This window comes from Rattus rattus, chromosome 9 (genome assembly GCF_011064425.1).
Source record: "Rattus rattus isolate New Zealand chromosome 9, Rrattus_CSIRO_v1, whole genome shotgun sequence".
Classification (NCBI taxonomy): Eukaryota; Metazoa; Chordata; class Mammalia; order Rodentia; family Muridae; genus Rattus; species Rattus rattus.
The window spans coordinates 17762675-17780498 of NC_046162.1; the positions used below are offsets into that span (position 1 = coordinate 17762675).

Here is a 17824-nt window from a genome sequence, read left to right on the forward strand (position 1 = left end):
TACTAGGTCTCAAAAGCAAGAAACCTATGCTCCAGAAATAATTCATTACCTCATCATCTTATTTCTTTGGTCTAATCAAAGTTAATCATTGAATTGTTAGAGGTAGGAATGGAGGAAGACTGATCAATAAGTGCTAAGGTTCAGTTGGATACCAGCAAAAGTTATGGAGTACTCTTGCACAGGATGGTGACTGTAGATAGCAGCTATGTGTTGTACATTGCAAAAGCCTACAAGGAAAGAGTTTGAAAGTTTTTCTGCACTCCTCCCACAGAGATCAGTGTTAGGGGGTTGTTAGTATGTTTAACCTAGTTTAAGTGGTATACAAGTGTCAGACATCATGTACTATATCATTGATATGTCCAACTTAGAAAGGTTTTTGCATGTCACCTAGAATAAAAACTAAAAGTGCAGAAAGGGGGTGGTGCAGTGAGTTGATAGGTACGGGCATTCTCATTCATTCCCTAACCTACGTGAAGGTAGAAGGAGAGAACCAACGACTTGGTAAAGTTGTTCTCTGATCTTCACACAAGCACTGTGACAGACAGACAGACAGACAGACAGACAGACACACACACACACACACACACACACACACACACACACAAAGTACTTCTTTGTTTCTCAAGAAACAACCACACCAAAAAAAGGGTTCTATAATTGCATGCATCAGAAGTGATTCACATATGCTCAGTTAAAACTCAAATGATCCATCCTTCCAAAGCGGGAGTCCTCCGTGCATGCTCACCTTGCATTAAGGGCTGCCATTCCACTGTGGTCTTAGTCCAGTTTAACAGCTATTCGCCATTTGAATTTGATGAAAATAAACATATTTAAATCTCATAAATCTCAACATAGTTTTGCCATCATATCCTGATGAGTCTTAATTAAATATTAGAGTAAAGCTAATAGTCGTTGGGAACAGATATTTTTAGAAAAAAAGTTGGTAGAGGAATGTATGTCAGTCAATTAAGATGTTTCTTTTTCTTTTAAATAAGGACAATTTCCAAGGATCAATTTGAAAAGAAGAAAAATGACACCTTAGATCCTGAACCGTGAGTATATGTACACACAAACACACACACACACACACACACACACACACACACACACACACACCTTTTGTTTGTCTTTAGCCTTGAGGAGTGCTGGGACAACAGGTGTGCATTGCTATACCCGGCTCTTTTTTACCTTGAATCTTAGATAAGGAAAGTTATTATCTGTAGTTAGATTATGGGATAATAAAAGTGGGGTTTCTTTTGGGAAGTAGATTTCTATAACATACTCTCCAGTTGTGGATTTTAATAGTGTTAAGATTATGTGTGTGTTTTAGTTCTGTTGTCATCTCGAAGGTTTGGTCATAGGCATCTTTAAGGACTGTTCAGTGTTACTCTATAACAAGCAGAGGCAGTTAATCTGAAGTGCTAACACCATCTCAGAGAAATTCCAAAGTGAAAACATCTTGGGACCACCATCTAAAGATCTGTCCTGTGAAGTATAATGTATGTTCTTGCCACTGCCTCCACTCATGAGAATGCTTCACTTGCAGATTTTGATGTCTAATGGCTTTTAAAGCTTAGGTCAGGTCTGAGACCTAGCAGTAGTTACTTTATTCACTTGGCTCCAAGTCTGCCAGATCCAGAGAGGTCAACTACTATAATGGAATATGCTGCCTTGCCACCCATGCTACACTTACTTACAGAGGATTACTTCCTCTATCCTAGCTGATACCTAGAGACAGGATTGTATAGGTAAATGCTGGTGTGTTGTATGGAGATGTTCCCATGGCACACACTTGTACCTTTAATGACAGTTCAGTTTTGTTTCTGGTTCTCCATGTTATGTTGTCATGCTGTCATGATTCCCCAACCCTACCTACCACCCCCATGTTAATGATGTATTTGTATGTATCATTGTTTGCCTAAATGTATATACAGGACATGTGTGCCTGGTGCCCTCAGAGGCTACAGTGGGATGTCAGAGTTACAGCTGCCTATGAACCACCATGTTTGTTGGGAGGAGGTGGACTTGGGTTCAGTGTTCTTCACCCCTGAGACATCTCTCCAGGCCTTTTTATGTGGGTTCTAAGTTTCTTTGTGTAGCAACAGATGAATGCAAGCAGCAAGAGGCACAGAGTGCTTGGTTCCATAGGTGTAGACTTTTAGCATTGGCACAGCAGCATCACCATTGGGATTGGCTTCCTGGAGTCAGTGATTCTTACCTAAGTTCAGGTGCTAGAGAGGGACATAGCATTCTTAACATAAAGGAAGGAAAGAACACAAGACACTCAAAGATACACATCACAGGAACGATTGGCCAGTGAGGCTGAGGGTAAAGATCTACTCCCATGGGATGCGGATGAATGAATTTACCACAGATCAGGTTTTGAGAAACAGGTTGGATTCCAGTGTAAAAAGACCACCTCTACAGCAGAGTGTGCTGGTATTCCCCTCTCCTCCCAGCCGTTGAGAAGCTGGGGCAAGATGGCTAACCAAGATCCTGTTTCTACAGAAAAACTAGAGACAGAGACACCAAGAGACGGAGACCAATCAAATGGTCATGTGTGGAGAACATTGGGAACATGAAGCATAAGATTTCAGTCTCTAGGAACTCCTGGGAATATTTAGGTGCAGCCTAGGCAAGAAGTGAGAGCACAGCTAAAGCTGGACCTGTTGGAGCAGAATAGCAGTAGTATGAGGTGCTATGAGGTAGTAAGTGGGGTGTCATGGAGGGATTGCCACAGACTCATCACGGTTGTGATGTTTTCTTTCCTGACAGTGGAGGGAAGAATTGAATGGGCTATCTTTAGAGATAGGGTGAACCAAGGGAGTAACTTCACCTCAGCACTGAGGTCAACCAAGCTCACTTCAGAGTTTGGTAATATACTTAGTTGATGGGGTATAGCACTGGAGGAATGGAGTGAAGGCCATAAGTAACCACGTGGCATATGGGAAGGGGACCTCCATCATGACTTTAGCTGTCACGACCAAGTCATGTTGCCACTGTCCCACAGTGTTCCATGTGGGTCCTCTTTCTAAAGTGAACAGCAGCAAGGAGGCTGATTAGGACATAACCATGGCTGGATGGTTGTAGAGCAGGTGTTCCTCAGGATAAAGAGACAAGAAGAAACTAGGCATTATCAAGAGCTTGGCTTCTCTCATAGGAATCGGGGATGCTTTCTGGTGCCCTAAAATTTCCTGTGATGTGGATTTTGGTAGCAGTAAGACAGTAAACTAAAAAGCAAAAGGTTTGACCACTGGATGGCTTGGTATTGAGGGTTCCTATTGGAGTGTGCTCTGGAGAGTGAGAAGAATGCTCTTGGAGTGACTGTAGCTAAATTGAGGAGAGTGTGAGTGGTACCAGGAAACTGAGTGTTCTCAAATAAACCTATGCATTTTCTGTTAGCATTGATGCCTTCTATCACCAACTCAGAGCAGATGTTTCCTGTGCTTTGGGCCAACGAGGGCGGCTGTCATCTATCTGCTTTTCTTTCTATAGCTTTAGGGTAGGGGGGGTTCTGAAAATTAGGAGTAAATGTTTATATCACTGGAAATACTGTTTCATTTTTTAAGCCCATTTAGGTACTTGAAATTTACATATAGAAAGAATAGGTCTTGAAAGTGCTTAGTAATGTTAGAATCACCAGACTATGAAATATACTTTTATCATAGTAATTTTTAAAAATAAGGGTTCAGGGGCTCAGTATGGTATCACAAAACTGTAATACCAGCAGAGGCAGGCAGATCTCTGTGAGATTGAGACCAGCCAGATCTACAGTTGAGTCCAGGGCATCTAAAGCTCTGTTACACAGAGCCCCTGTCTAAAAAACAACCAAAAAAAAAAAAGTTTTGGGAGCCAGCAAGATTCCTTAATGAATAAAGGCACTTACTGTGGAAATGCGGCAACCTGATTTCAATCCCAAGAATCCAAATAAAGAATCATGGATCACATGTTAAAGGCCAGGCTAGACTACATGGCCAGACCTCTTTTGCTCAAAAGAAAAAAGTGGGGGCCCAGTTTCTTCCCTAATGAAATTAACTAATGTAGGTGGCGGTAAAGCACATCTGGGTTACTGCACATGCATGGATGTCAGGCAACTCCTGCAGGAGACTGTGGCCATGTGCCTTCCTGATGTATAACTTGATTTTCTTGTCTCCAGCTTTGTTGACTGCAAAGAGTGTGGCCGGAAGATGCATCAGATTTGCGTTCTACACTATGACATCATTTGGCCTTCAGGGTGCGTGATTTGTTGAGATCTCTGGGAAGGGGGAACAGCTGTGCATAAGTCATGGGGAAGGAGTCTGTACTCCCAAATCTTGTTCATTCTCAGCAAGAATTCAGCAATTAAGGGAGGTGGCAGTTGGTTCTAAATTTAAGTCTTGTGTTTGCCTGCTTTACAAATTGTAAACTCCAAACCAGTCTGTCTCCTCACTCTTTTTCACAATGATCTGATTTCAACTGCCAACAAAGTATTTCAGTGCTGCATTTAACTGGTTTGGCAACATACACTGTTGAGCATAATCTGACCACACCTATTATTTGTTGTGCAGTTTTGTGTGTGACAACTGCTTGAAGAAAACTGGCAGACCTCGGAAAGAAAACAAATTCAGTGCTAAGAGTAAGTTTACTGAGGATTTCTGTTTCCTGGGTTGTGCGCTTTGAACTTCTTCAGATTCCTCTCTCTTTTTTTGTAACCCCTCAGTGTGAGGGTTCAGAGCTCAATGGTCAGCAGTTGTCATGTGTAAGGTTTCTCAGTGCTTTGTACAGTTTCCATTGGAGTCATTCAGCTTGATCCATTTATGATCAGTTCGTGTTTTTAGTAACAGTTAAGGAAGAAAGTAGATTTCAGAAATTCTGAGAAAGGGTGCTGTTTTGGGTTTTGAGCTGCAAGCTGTCTCCTCTGGGGACAAGGCTTGCTGTCCTGTAGTGTATGGGTAAGAAGGAAGATAATTTCCTTCAAGGATTTCAGCAAGAATGGTGGTCTTGTGAGGCCCATTGGGCCTCCACCTGAGCCCTGAAGGCAGTAAGCACTCCTTGGCTGATGCTGGATCATAGACCTAGAGTCCTAAGCTCCATTCTAGACGACAAATGAACTAGGTAGAAGGGAACTCAGTCATTGACTGGGCCAAGGGTGTGCCATGTTCTTTGTGCTGTTAGAGTTCCTCACATTAGTTCTGGAATTATAGGTAGTCTGCCTGTTGGCATCCTTGAGATAGTTCACCCTCCACACAGAAGATTTCTTGCTCAGCCTAGGTCCAGGACAGGGCTTGTCCCACAAGCTTCTGCTGAGGTACCCAGGACCTGCAGCAAAGGGCATCAATCTAGTCCTCAGTTCTGTCAGATTCTGGCCATGTCTGTGGCTCTCCTGCCCCTTACTGCTAGAAATGGACAGATAAGTAGCTGACGAGAAGCAAAGTACCTAGTTTTCCTTTGTAAGACACTAATGTCACAGGATGGTGCTCTTCTGTTCTTACAAAACAGCTATTAGTTCTTGAAAGGAGCAGAGGTGAAGTAGCAGCGTCAACAGCTCTACCTAATCTTGTTCATTTGAAACTTTTTTAGGGCTGCAGACCACACGGTTGGGAAACCATTTGGAAGACCGAGTGAACAAGTTTTTGAGGCGCCAGAATCACCCTGAAGCTGGGGAGGTTTTTGTCAGAGTGGTGGCCAGCTCAGACAAGACTGTGGAGGTCAAGCCGGGAATGAAGTCAAGGTTTGTGTTCTTTCTTCCTGTCCTAAACTCTGAGTAGTCCCTACCCCTGTCTCTGTAGGACTCCATGTGTGACATCCTTATAGAGAAGCTTTGTGGCAACTAGCATGTGATCTTTTCTGAATCCCAATTTATTAGAGAATGCTACTCCCTTCCCTAAGAAACAGAGTGAGACAAGCTGCAGCTCAGCCCTGAAACTGCTGTGGCTGTTGTTGCAAGAAGTTGCCAAGCCTTGCGCTCTTCTACAGGGCAGGCTTAGCTCAGAAGCAGTTGGAACACACATTTGTAAACACCAGGCTCTGGCTTGTTTCAGGTTTGTGGATTCTGGAGAAATGTCTGAATCTTTCCCATATCGTACCAAAGCACTCTTCGCTTTTGAGGAGATCGATGGAGTCGATGTGTGCTTTTTTGGGATGCATGTACAAGAATATGGCTCCGATTGCCCCCCACCTAATACAAGGTACTCTCCCATCTTACCTCTGAATGCGTCTGTTAGCCCTGTGTTGTATGATTAAGGCTCAGGTATCTTAGAGCTGTATATTTTGATACTAGATTAGAATAAAGCCATAGCTAACTGGTTAACCAGTTAGGTTTGTTGTGTTTTGTTTTGTTGTTTCTGCTGTGTTTGGTTTGCTTCCGTAAACTGTCAGGAGATGCAGGGTCTTGGTGGTAGTGTGGTGTGCTTTTTGTTTGTGTGGTCTTAGTCTTGTTTTGTCTCACCAAGATGGTCACATGAGAGCCAGGGTAGCAACAGCAAGATACCCCTGCTCAAACTGACTGCCTCTGGCCCAGAGTTAGTTTTAGTCTGGGCTTTGGGTGAGTGGGGCAAAGAAATGGATTCTCCCAAGTTGCCTCCCCCATAGGGGACTAGTTTCCGTATCTTTTGTTGGACAGCAGGATATGATCTCTGTTTCCTTAGTTTTTTGCTGAGACTGTAATTAGAGTTTTTCACATCCTGTTATATGACCTGTGTGACTGCTATCAAACCCTATTTCTGGGGGTTTTTAGGTATTGGTGTTTATTTTCAATCTTGAGGGGACCTGAAGTTAAAAGTAACTTCCCTGCCCCCACCCCCACCCCTACAGGCGCGTCTATATATCTTATCTGGACAGTATTCATTTCTTCCGGCCCCGCTGTCTCCGCACCGCTGTTTACCATGAGATCCTCATTGGATATCTAGAGTATGTGAAGAAATTGGGGTGAGTCTGGACTATTCAAAATGAATAAAAACATTATTGTCTTATTTTGTGAAATACTAAGTTTTTTTCTCATTTAGTTTTATGTGTTTTATTCTAATATATCAAGGTTGGTTCAAAAGTTTGCTGAGTTCCCACGTGTCTGACTCCAGAATATGGATGGTGTCTACTCTGCCTGTGCTTGTTCCCCTTTTCTTTAGGCATAATCTTCACACCATGTTTATTGTGCCTCTGTTTCAGGTCTTGGAGTCAGCATCAGTACCCACACACCCTCACTCCTGCACAGAGCCCTTTCTTTGCCCTCCTTCTGCTACTCCCTGTCCTGCCCCTGCCCCTGCCCCTGGCCCCACCCCCAGCCGACCACTCATCTACTTGGTCTGCACCTTTGTCTTTTCTGGTCTTCTGTTAGAATTGGCAGTGGTGATCAATACACAGTGTTTCTGCTTCTGTTCATGTACCACGCTGTCACACTCTTTCCCAGACCTGAAAGCACTCGCTGAGGTGTCTTACACAGAACGGCTAAGATTTGTTTAACATGAGTCACTTGCCAGAGCTGCCTTTCCAGCGCAAAGAGGGAAGTAAGGAGGGAACTTCCTTCTGTGTGTCAGATAGACAGACAGATGTCTATGTAGCTTTGGCTGGCCAAAACTCAGAACTGGGCTTGTCTCCTGAGTGCTAGGGATTAAAGGCATATCCCTTAACTGTGCCCTGCCAGGCTCAGCTCCATGCATGTTCCTCTGAGAACAAAGTGCTCAGAACTGAGTCTAGGGTTGAGTTTGCAAGTGAGGAAGATCAGGCCTCCACCCCACTCCGTTCACACACTCACACTAGCATTGTGGTGATGCTGTTTTTGTCTGTCCTTTCTTTCAGTTCCTTAGGTTCATAAAGTTAAGTTGTTGTGTTTTTAAGCTACGGTTCATCAAAAGTCGATCTGAATTCACTGACACTTCTGTCTGGCTTGCTTTGTATGTGTCCTATAGGTATGTGACAGGACACATTTGGGCCTGTCCCCCAAGTGAAGGAGATGACTACATCTTTCATTGCCACCCCCCTGACCAGAAAATCCCCAAACCAAAACGACTACAGGAGTGGTACAAGAAGATGCTGGACAAGGCATTCGCAGAGAGGATCATTAACGACTATAAGGTACTCCTGCTGTGGGAGTCACAGCTGATTGGCATACTTTGTTTTCTTTTGGCACTCACACGCTTTATAACTCTCATCACTTACAAGAAATAGAAAGCAAGAACCCGGAAGCATCTGGTGAAACTGCAGAATCAACTGTACAGTTGGTCAAAGCAGTGGGCCTTTCGGTCCGTATCCCCCGGCACCTCCCCCACCTTTGTTCTGCTTCTTCCCAGGACATCTTCAAACAAGCGAACGAAGACAGGCTCACGAGTGCCAAGGAGTTGCCCTATTTCGAAGGAGATTTCTGGCCTAATGTGTTGGAAGAAAGCATTAAGGAGCTAGAACAAGAAGAAGAAGAAAGGAAGAAAGAAGAGAGTACTGCAGCGAGTGAGACTCCTGAGGTACAGAGCTGTGCCACCATAGGCAGGCTGAACAGTATATGTTTGCTGTCTGTCGAATTATTTCTGTGGTGATGTCCTGGTTCACATACATAGAGTATCACCATGAATAATGATAAGCAGATATGCTGTCTCTATACAAGAGACACTTCCTATGGGGCTTAGTGGTTAGACCTGGAGAGTAGTAGAGAGGAGAAGTGACATCTTACTGGAGCCAGAAAAGTGCATTGGAAGAAGGTGGACTTTGTAAGAGCTGTGGAAGTTACTGCACTGAACTGCAGGCCTTGCAGCAGCTCATTTCTGTGTTGCTTCCCCCACTCCTCTGTGCTCAGCTTGCTCACTGTTTGCTATCCCTGTGGAGTACAAAATGAACTAAACACAACCTTATCCTGCTGCAGCAGGTGTCTTACACCGGGAGGAGTAGGAAGGGACGATAGCTAGCTTCATACTGTGTACTCAGGTGATGGGCAACTCTGAGAAGAAAGGAGCTTAAGGTAAGACAGCAGGAGGTCTGGGGGGTATTAACTAGGAGAGACAGGATACCATATCATGTACTCAGCCACAGCTTTGGGAAAGACTTGGGCACAAACACAGGTAAAACTCTACTGGAAAAGGAACCAAAGTGCTTTGCACCAGATGATCAAAAATAATTTCCTTCTCTTTTTTTCTTGTTTTGGTTTTTATTGTTGTTTTTTGTTATTCTGTATGTCAGATAGACAGATAGATGTCTTTCTATGTAGCTTTGGCTGGCCTAAACTCAGAGATGGATTTGTTTCCTGAGTGCTGGAATTAAAGGCATATCCTGCTATCCCTGCTCCATTGTTTAGAACATTGATGTGAAACCAGATGTGGTGGCCTCTGCTTCTAGTCCTAGCACGAGGGAGATAAAGGCAGGCAGATCTCCTTGAATTCAAGATCAGCTCGATCTATCTACACAGTGAGTTAGAGAGCTCCAAACTGAGACCCTGCCCCTCCCCCCAAAAGTCCCAAATAAAATTTATTTGAGGGCCAGCAAAATGGGTCTACTAAAAGTACCTGCTGCATGTGTGATGGCCCAGGTTCCTCATGAGAGAAGAGAATAGTCTCCCTAAAAAACTGCTCTCTCACCTCCATATAGGCATCATTGGCACACTCATAAATACACACATATGCATGCACATAAGTAAAGTCACTTTTATTTTAAATAATTTGGCTCAACCTGAGACAGGAGCATGATGAGTTTAAAACCTAGGTTGTATAGTATCCATTAAAGAAATTACATTGTGGAGCTGAGGGTATACTTTATAGTTCAGTGGTAGAGCACATGCTTAGCATGTGTAAAGATTCTAAGTTTTACCCTAGTATTACAGGGTAAAGAATGTCTCTGATCAGATTAGCTTTTCTATATTGTATTCTAAATGGGTGACGGTCCAAGTTCTTTTCATAGTAGGATCATTGGAGTACTTGAATTAGGGAATGAGTGAGTCCCTTTTTGACCTCAGCTAAGTAGTAAAAGTAGTAGCAATAGTGTGTAAGACAAGCTTACACATGTTCTACCCTAGTGGAGGTATTGAGTAGGAAAGATCAGTTGGTGTAGTCACTCTTTGGTGCTCCCATTTACACCATCCCATGTCTTCTGAAAATTCATATAAATGAGCAGGTTTTCCCAAAGCAAAGGACCGGGTACTGAACATGCAGGATGGAACACAGCACTCCTGCCAGTGGAATCATGGGGAGTGGTAGAAAAACTCCTCTGTTGCTTAGATTGTGAATTAACATCCAGGAGAAGTAACCGGACATACAAGTGCCCTGGCCAGGCTGGGAGGATTTCATCCTTAGCCCTCTGGAGGTAGCCTATGGCCCAGGTGCATATGAGGTCTGTGGAACCCCATAGCCTAGGAAATGGGTGTTAGTCTAATAGCTTTATATGTGGTTGCAGGGCAGTCAGGGTGACAGCAAGAATGCCAAGAAAAAGAACAACAAGAAGACCAACAAAAACAAAAGCAGCATTAGCCGCGCCAACAAGAAGAAGCCCAGCATGCCCAATGTTTCCAACGACCTGTCGCAGAAGCTGTATGCTACCATGGAGAAGCACAAGGAGGTAGTGCATAGGCTGGTGGGGGTTCTGAGGGTATTCAGTGCCCAGAGAAACAACAGGCACCTGCCTGCAAGGTTGAGCTTTTCTGTATAAGTCTGGGACAGGAGAAGGTGGAACAATACTTGTTAATATATTGTTTGGCTTGGTATCAGTTAAATTCCATCCCAGGAAACCAGAGCCTCAAGCAGTCCCTAGGTTTGGTTATCCCCCTGTTCCATAGGAAGATGTGCCCTTGCATTGGCACGCACTGCTTCTCTGTGGGGATAATGCAGCTCCTCCTTTCAGGTCTTCTTTGTGATCCACCTGCATGCTGGGCCCGTCATCAGCACTCAGCCCCCCATCGTGGACCCTGATCCCCTGCTTAGCTGTGACCTCATGGACGGGCGGGATGCCTTCCTTACCCTGGCCAGAGACAAGCACTGGGAGTTCTCTTCCTTACGCCGCTCCAAATGGTCCACTCTGTGCATGCTGGTGGAGCTGCACACACAGGGCCAGGACCGCTTTGTCTATACCTGCAACGAGTGCAAACACCATGTAGAAACACGCTGGCACTGCACTGTGTGTGAGGTAAGCCCTTCCGCCTCTCTCCTGGCCTTCCTCCATATGCAACATTGTTCCCTGCAGCATCGGGAATGGATGCAGGTGTTGGCCTCTGTGATCTACATTGTTTGTGCTAACCCTCCCAGGGTGAGGAGTGGCACCCTTGTAATCCCTTTCTTAATCTCTGCTCTTGTCTACCACAGCTACAGGCTATATGCCGAGGCAGCCTGACTGGAAAGAGGCTATGCAAAACTTTAGCTCTACAGGGATTCTGGTGTATTTATCTCTTTCTAGCTTTGCTAAGTGATTAAGGATGCCTTTCATCCTGCTGACAGGTTGGCACTTTTGATTAGGTCCAATGGCAGGATCGCAAAATGTGGTTAGAAGACTTGATGTAAGCCACTGGCAGTTTCACCGCCTCCTGCCCTGTGGGTAGCTTGACTTCACCCTGTAGAGCTTGTCTTGGGCAGGTCAAAGGTTTCTTAGCCCTTCTTCTTTGCTTACCTTTCACTTCCTGCCCCCTGTTGTCATCGGCCGTATCCCCTCTTATCCTTCTCTATTGTCTGTTTTATAGACAGATAGACAGGCAGGCAGGCAGGCAGACAGACAGACACACACACACACACACACACACACACACACGCACAAACACACCCACACCCCTTCCCTTTCAATCCTCTTTCTGCTTTACTGATTTTAGGATTTTGTATGTGCTTTCTGTGAGCACAATTTCTAGGCCCAGCCATAGGACGTCATCTTCAAATGTATTCTGTGAGTGGGTGTGAGTGTGTTATTTGTAAGTAAACATATTTGTGTATATGAATACAGAGACCAGTGGAGAATTACTCTATAGTTCTTTACCTCATTTCCTTAAGAAAAGAAATGTCACTGAATCTTGAGCTAGGCTGATTGACTGACCAGCGATCCCAGCAGTCCTCTTCGTTCCTCCTTGTCTTGTGCTGCCATTAAAGCTCACAGCCATACCCAGATTTTTGTTTGAATGCTGAGGATTGAGACTCAGGTCCTCATATTTGACCATCAAGCCCTCTTCCCCACTGAACTATCTCCTAAGCTCCTATCCTTTGGATTTAATGCTTCCTTTTTAGTTTCTACGTTGAAGTATCTCTCAGCCACTAGGGCTTCTGTTGTTGAGGAAGGATCATTTTGATGATGCCTCTCTCCGAGGGATAGTGTCTCACAGTCCACTAACAGTGCTTGGGGGAAATGACCCCAGTGTTCTTAGTCCTTGCTATTAAGTCTAAAGCACATGAAATAAAGAAGGAAGGGAATCGTTAATAACTGCGCAAGCCTTGGTCCTACAATATGCCCCATGCCTAAGGGTGTCTGCTTGTGCTGTGCCTGTGCTAATGTTGGTTTGTTCCTCTTGTCCACAGGACTATGACCTTTGTATCAATTGCTACAACACAAAGAGCCACACCCATAAGATGGTGAAGTGGGGGCTAGGCCTAGATGATGAGGGCAGCAGTCAGGGTGAGCCACAGTCCAAGAGCCCCCAGGAATCCCGGCGTCTCAGCATCCAACGCTGCATCCAGTCCCTGGTGCATGCCTGCCAGTGTCGCAATGCCAACTGCTCGCTGCCATCTTGCCAGAAGATGAAGCGAGTCGTGCAGCACACCAAGGGCTGCAAGCGCAAGACTAATGGAGGCTGCCCAGTGTGTAAGCAGCTCATTGCTCTTTGCTGCTACCACGCCAAACACTGCCAAGAAAATAAATGCCCTGTGCCCTTCTGCCTCAACATCAAACACAAGCTCCGCCAGCAGCAGATCCAGCATCGCCTGCAGCAGGCTCAGCTCATGCGCCGGCGAATGGCAACCATGAACACCCGCAATGTGCCTCAGCAGAGTTTGCCTTCTCCTACCTCAGCACCACCCGGGACTCCTACACAGCAGCCCAGCACACCCCAAACACCACAGCCCCCAGCCCAGCCTCAGCCTTCACCTGTAAACATGTCACCAGCTGGCTTCCCCAGTGTAGCCCGGACTCAGCCCCCCACAATAGTGTCTGCTGGGAAGCCTACCAACCAGGTGCCAGCTCCCCCACCCCCTGCCCAGCCCCCACCTGCAGCAGTGGAAGCAGCCAGGCAAATTGAACGTGAGGCCCAGCAGCAGCAGCACCTGTACCGAGCAAACATCAACAATGGCATGCCCCCAGGGCGTGCAGGTATGGGGACCCCAGGAAGCCAGATGGCTCCTGTGGGCCTGAATGTGCCCCGTCCCAACCAAGTCAGTGGGCCTGTCATGTCTAGCATGCCACCTGGGCAGTGGCAGCAGGCACCCATCCCTCAGCAGCAGCCGATGCCAGGCATGCCCAGGCCTGTAATGTCCATGCAGGCCCAGGCAGCGGTGGCTGGGCCACGGATGCCCAATGTACAACCACCAAGGAGCATCTCGCCAAGTGCCCTGCAAGACCTGCTTCGGACTCTAAAGTCACCCAGCTCTCCTCAGCAGCAGCAGCAGGTGCTGAACATCCTCAAATCAAACCCACAGCTAATGGCAGCTTTCATCAAACAGCGCACAGCCAAGTATGTGGCCAATCAGCCTGGCATGCAGCCCCAGCCCGGACTTCAATCCCAGCCTGGTATGCAGCCCCAGCCTGGCATGCACCAGCAGCCCAGCCTGCAAAACCTGAACGCAATGCAAGCTGGTGTGCCACGGCCTGGTGTGCCTCCACCACAGCAGGCAATGGGAGGCCTGAACCCCCAGGGTCAGGCTCTGAATATCATGAACCCGGGACACAACCCCAACATGGCAAACATGAATCCGCAGTACCGAGAAATGGTGAGAAGACAGCTGCTACAGCACCAACAGCAGCAGCAGCAACAGCAGCAGCAGCAGCAGCAACAGCAACAAAGCAGTGCCAGCTTGGCCGGGGGCATGGCAGGACACAGCCAGTTCCAGCAGCCACAAGGACCTGGAGGCTACGCCCCAGCCATGCAGCAGCAACGCATGCAACAGCACCTCCCCATCCAGGGCAGCTCCATGGGCCAGATGGCTGCTCCAATGGGACAACTTGGCCAGATGGGGCAGCCTGGGCTAGGGGCAGACAGCACCCCTAATATCCAGCAGGCCCTGCAGCAGCGGATTCTGCAGCAGCAGCAGATGAAGCAACAAATTGGGTCACCAGGCCAGCCGAACCCCATGAGCCCCCAGCAGCACATGCTCTCAGGACAGCCACAGGCTTCACATCTCCCTGGCCAGCAGATCGCCACATCCCTTAGTAACCAGGTGCGGTCTCCAGCCCCTGTGCAGTCTCCACGGCCCCAATCCCAACCTCCACATTCCAGCCCGTCACCACGGATACAGCCCCAGCCTTCACCACACCATGTTTCACCCCAGACTGGTTCCCCTCACCCTGGACTTGCAGTCACCATGGCCAGCTCCATGGATCAGGGACACCTGGGGAACCCTGAACAGAGTGCAATGCTCCCCCAGCTGAATACCCCCAACAGGAGCGCGCTGTCCAGTGAACTGTCCCTGGTTGGTGATACCACGGGAGACACGCTAGAAAAGTTTGTGGAGGGCTTGTAGCATTATGAGAGCATTGGGTGTTTGTTTTTTTGTTTTTGTTTTGGGGATTTTTTGGGTTTTTTTTTTGTTTTTTTTTTTTTTCCTTTTTTTCTTTTTTTTTTTTTTTTTTTTTTTTTTTTTTTTGGGGTTTTTTTTTTTTTTTTTTTTTTTTTTTTTGGTTTTTGTTTTGTTGTTTTTCTCCCCCCCCCTCCCCTTTCATGTTTTTGGACTTTTTTGTACTGAAAATCCAGACATTTGGGCTCTTTTTATTAAGCCTAGATGGGACTGTGACTCCCAAGCATGGAAGGGCAGATTGATGTTTAAAGAAACAATACAAAGAATATATTTTTTGTTAAAAACCAGTTGATTTAAATATCTGGTGTCTCTCTCTCTCTCTCTCTCTCTCTCTCTTTCTCTCAGCTTTTTTTCTCTTTTTTTTTCTGTTTTGTTTTTGGGGGGTGGGGGGTTGTTTGGATTCTTTTTGTCGTCATTGCTGGTGACTCATGCCTTTTTTTAACGGGAAAAACAAGTTCATTATATTCATATTTTTTATTTGTATTTTCAAGACTTAAACATTTATGTTTAAAAGTGAGAAGAAAAATAATACTCAGAAACTGGTTCCAGAAATAATGCATCTTATAATGTGTCCCGATAACGAGCTGATGTTGCGGGAAGATTTTTTTCTATAGTGAACTCTGTGGGCATCTCCAAGTATTACCCCTGGACGATAGGAATTGACTCCGGCGTGCACACATGTACACACCCACACACATCTATCTATACATGCTGGCTTAAGCCAGCCTCTTGTCTTGCAGATGTAGAAATTGTTGCTTTGTTTCTCTGATAAAACTGGTTTTAGACAAAAATAGGGATGATCACTCTCTTAGACCATGCTAATGTTAATAGAGAAGAAGCATTCTTTTCTTTCTTCTATGTGAAACTTGAAATGAGGAAAAGCAATTCTAGTGTAAATCATGCAAGCGCTATAATTACTATAAATAAGAAAATTCAAGAAGATTCAATCACTGTATAGAATGGTAACGTACCAACTCATTTCTTATATCATATTGTTAAATAAACTGTGTGCAACAGACAAAAAGGGTGGTCCTTCTTGAATTCATGTACATGGTATTAACACTTAGTGTTCGGGGGTTTTTTTGTTATGAAAATGCTGTTTTCAACATTGTATTTGGACTATGCATGTGTTTTTTTCCCCATTGTATATAAAGTATCGCTTAAAATTGATATAAATTACTGAAGTTTTTAACATGTATTCTGTTCTTTAAGATCCCTGTAAGAATGTTTAAGGTTTTTATTTATTTATATATATTTTTGGAGTCTGTTCTTTGTAAGACATGGTTCTGATTGTTTGCTCAGAGTGGAGAGGTCGGGGCTGCAGTCACAATTTCAGTGGGTATTGGCAGCTGAGCAATGTCCCAGTCTGTGACCACTGAGGGAGAAAAGGGGAGCTCCTTGCACAGAGAGTGAGGGGGCAGCTCAGGACCACCTTGCATATTTAGTACTCACAGGTGAATGTCACCCATGCTAGGAAAGGACTGTCACCACTGGGTCAGAAACAGCTCTTTGCCTTCAGCCCACTCTTCCTGTCCTCTTTGGCCAGCTGCCCCTGTGGGGAGGGGCTCCTGCCCTTTTTTTTTTTTTTTTTTTTTTTTTTTTTTCCAGACAGCCTCCCTTTCTCTACCCAGATCCCACAATCAATGCAAAGGGTGCTCCAGGGACTTGAGGTGGTTCCTGACCTCCCCTCCCCAAAAGTTCAGCCTGCCCCATGTGGCCTCATTAGGGCCTTGCAGGCCTGGTGCCACCCTGGGGGCTGCTACTTGATGGTCTTACCCACTTGTGGAGTCATGGAGCTACAGGTGCCCCTCTTGAGCAGGGGATGGTAGCTCCTGAGTACTGTAAATGTTACTCTAAGAGGAGGACCACTGACAGGGGACTAAGTTACCCCTAGTCTGCTGCTCCCAGGGAACTTTTTTTTTTTTTTAAATACCTGTCTTCCAACAAAAGAGTGGTCTAGATGGGGGTGGGGGCTGCTAAATTTAGAAATCATGACCCAAATAGCCTTCCTTTTGGCCTTTTAAGTTCACAGAAGTATTTTTCAAAATTCCCAACTCTTGGAAATCTAAACTTGAAGCTATTCAAGATTAGCGTTTTCAACATAGAATTTTGAATCTTGAATTTTAGTACTGTGGATAAGACCAGGTAAGGAACTGACCATCATCTAACATCCCCAACTTAGCCCTGTCCCAAGTCCTCCAGAGCTGATGCTCCATCTTTGCTCAACTCGATGGGTCCTTGCACATTCTTGGCTCTCTTCAGAATTCCCTTTGCTGCCAATTGGGAAGTCCCAAGCCATGTGTTCAAACAAGAAGAAGAACTGGAGCCTCAGAGGAGCTGCTCTCAGCCCCACTCAGGAGGTGGCACTTGACAATGTGTAGCCTTTTAATGTGGGCACTGGGGACATCCTTTTCAGGTTATCCTGAAATTCAAAGCTCTGTACCAACCTCCTTGGAGTCTGCATCCTATGCAATTGTCCATCTGGCTGTCAAAGGATGTAGCTGAGAGTGTGGGCTATGGATATTATCCCTAATTTTGTCCTAAGGAAATTTCTGTAAGAGCTGGAGTGCCCAGACACTGTGTCTCATGCTGTATACTTAAGAGGAGAAGAAAAAAGTCCTATATTTGTGATCAAAAAGAGGGAACTTGAAATGTGCTGGTGTTTATAATAAAAGCTGGTAAAACTGCTTGGATTCAAAGATGGTTCCGATTGGCTAATGGTCCCTTTAGCATTAGCTCAACTACCAGTCAGTGACTGAAGATCCTGGTATCTCTACATGCACTTGAGACTCTAAGAAACACTAGCATTTAAGAACTGAATGTTACATTCACAGATAACATGCTGTTCTGCACTGTTGGAATGAGATGTTTTGGGCTTCTATTAAATGGAGCTAGTCTGGTGTGGTAGCCCACACCTTCAGTCAGAAGAGCCAGAGGGAGGTGGATCTCTGGGTTTAAGGCTTTCATGATGTACATGGGGAATTTCAGGGCTACATAGGGAGAGAACTATCTCAAGGGGGAGCAGTAAACAAAACTAAGTTCTAAGTGATTAAGTTGTGTGTTGGTGGCCACTGTGATGCCAGGAAATAACTGTACTGGGAAGCCAGTCTGCACAGACTGTAGTAAGCCTGGAGAATTATAGGAATAAGGATAGCCTGCCTGCCTGCCTGTCTGTG

The 17824-nt window shown here is 45.6% G+C and overlaps 1 protein-coding gene across 3 annotated transcripts in view; it reads left to right on the forward strand.

Annotated features, from left to right (window-relative positions):
* The window catches only part of Crebbp (CREB binding protein), a 123072-nt gene extending 105725 nt beyond the window's left edge, over positions 1-17347 (forward strand). For 2 of the 3 annotated variants that reach the window (XM_032913297.1, XM_032913298.1), the window contains 11 exons: positions 996-1052; positions 4157-4234; positions 4548-4615; positions 5560-5710; positions 6021-6167; positions 6793-6906; positions 7884-8049; positions 8265-8432; positions 10348-10509; positions 10792-11073; positions 12441-14664. In XM_032913297.1, the coding sequence (XP_032769188.1) occupies positions 996-1052; positions 4157-4234; positions 4548-4615; positions 5560-5710; positions 6021-6167; positions 6793-6906; positions 7884-8049; positions 8265-8432; positions 10348-10509; positions 10792-11073; positions 12441-14594 (3547 nt within the window). In that variant the 3' untranslated portion in view covers positions 14595-14664. Of the gene's footprint in view, positions 1-995; positions 1053-4156; positions 4235-4547; positions 4616-5559; positions 5711-6020; positions 6168-6792; positions 6907-7883; positions 8050-8264; positions 8433-10347; positions 10510-10791; positions 11074-12440 lie in introns of all 3 variants that reach the window. The other variant, XM_032913295.1, reaches the window with a different exon arrangement.
* Positions 17348-17824: the final 477 nt, after the last annotated feature.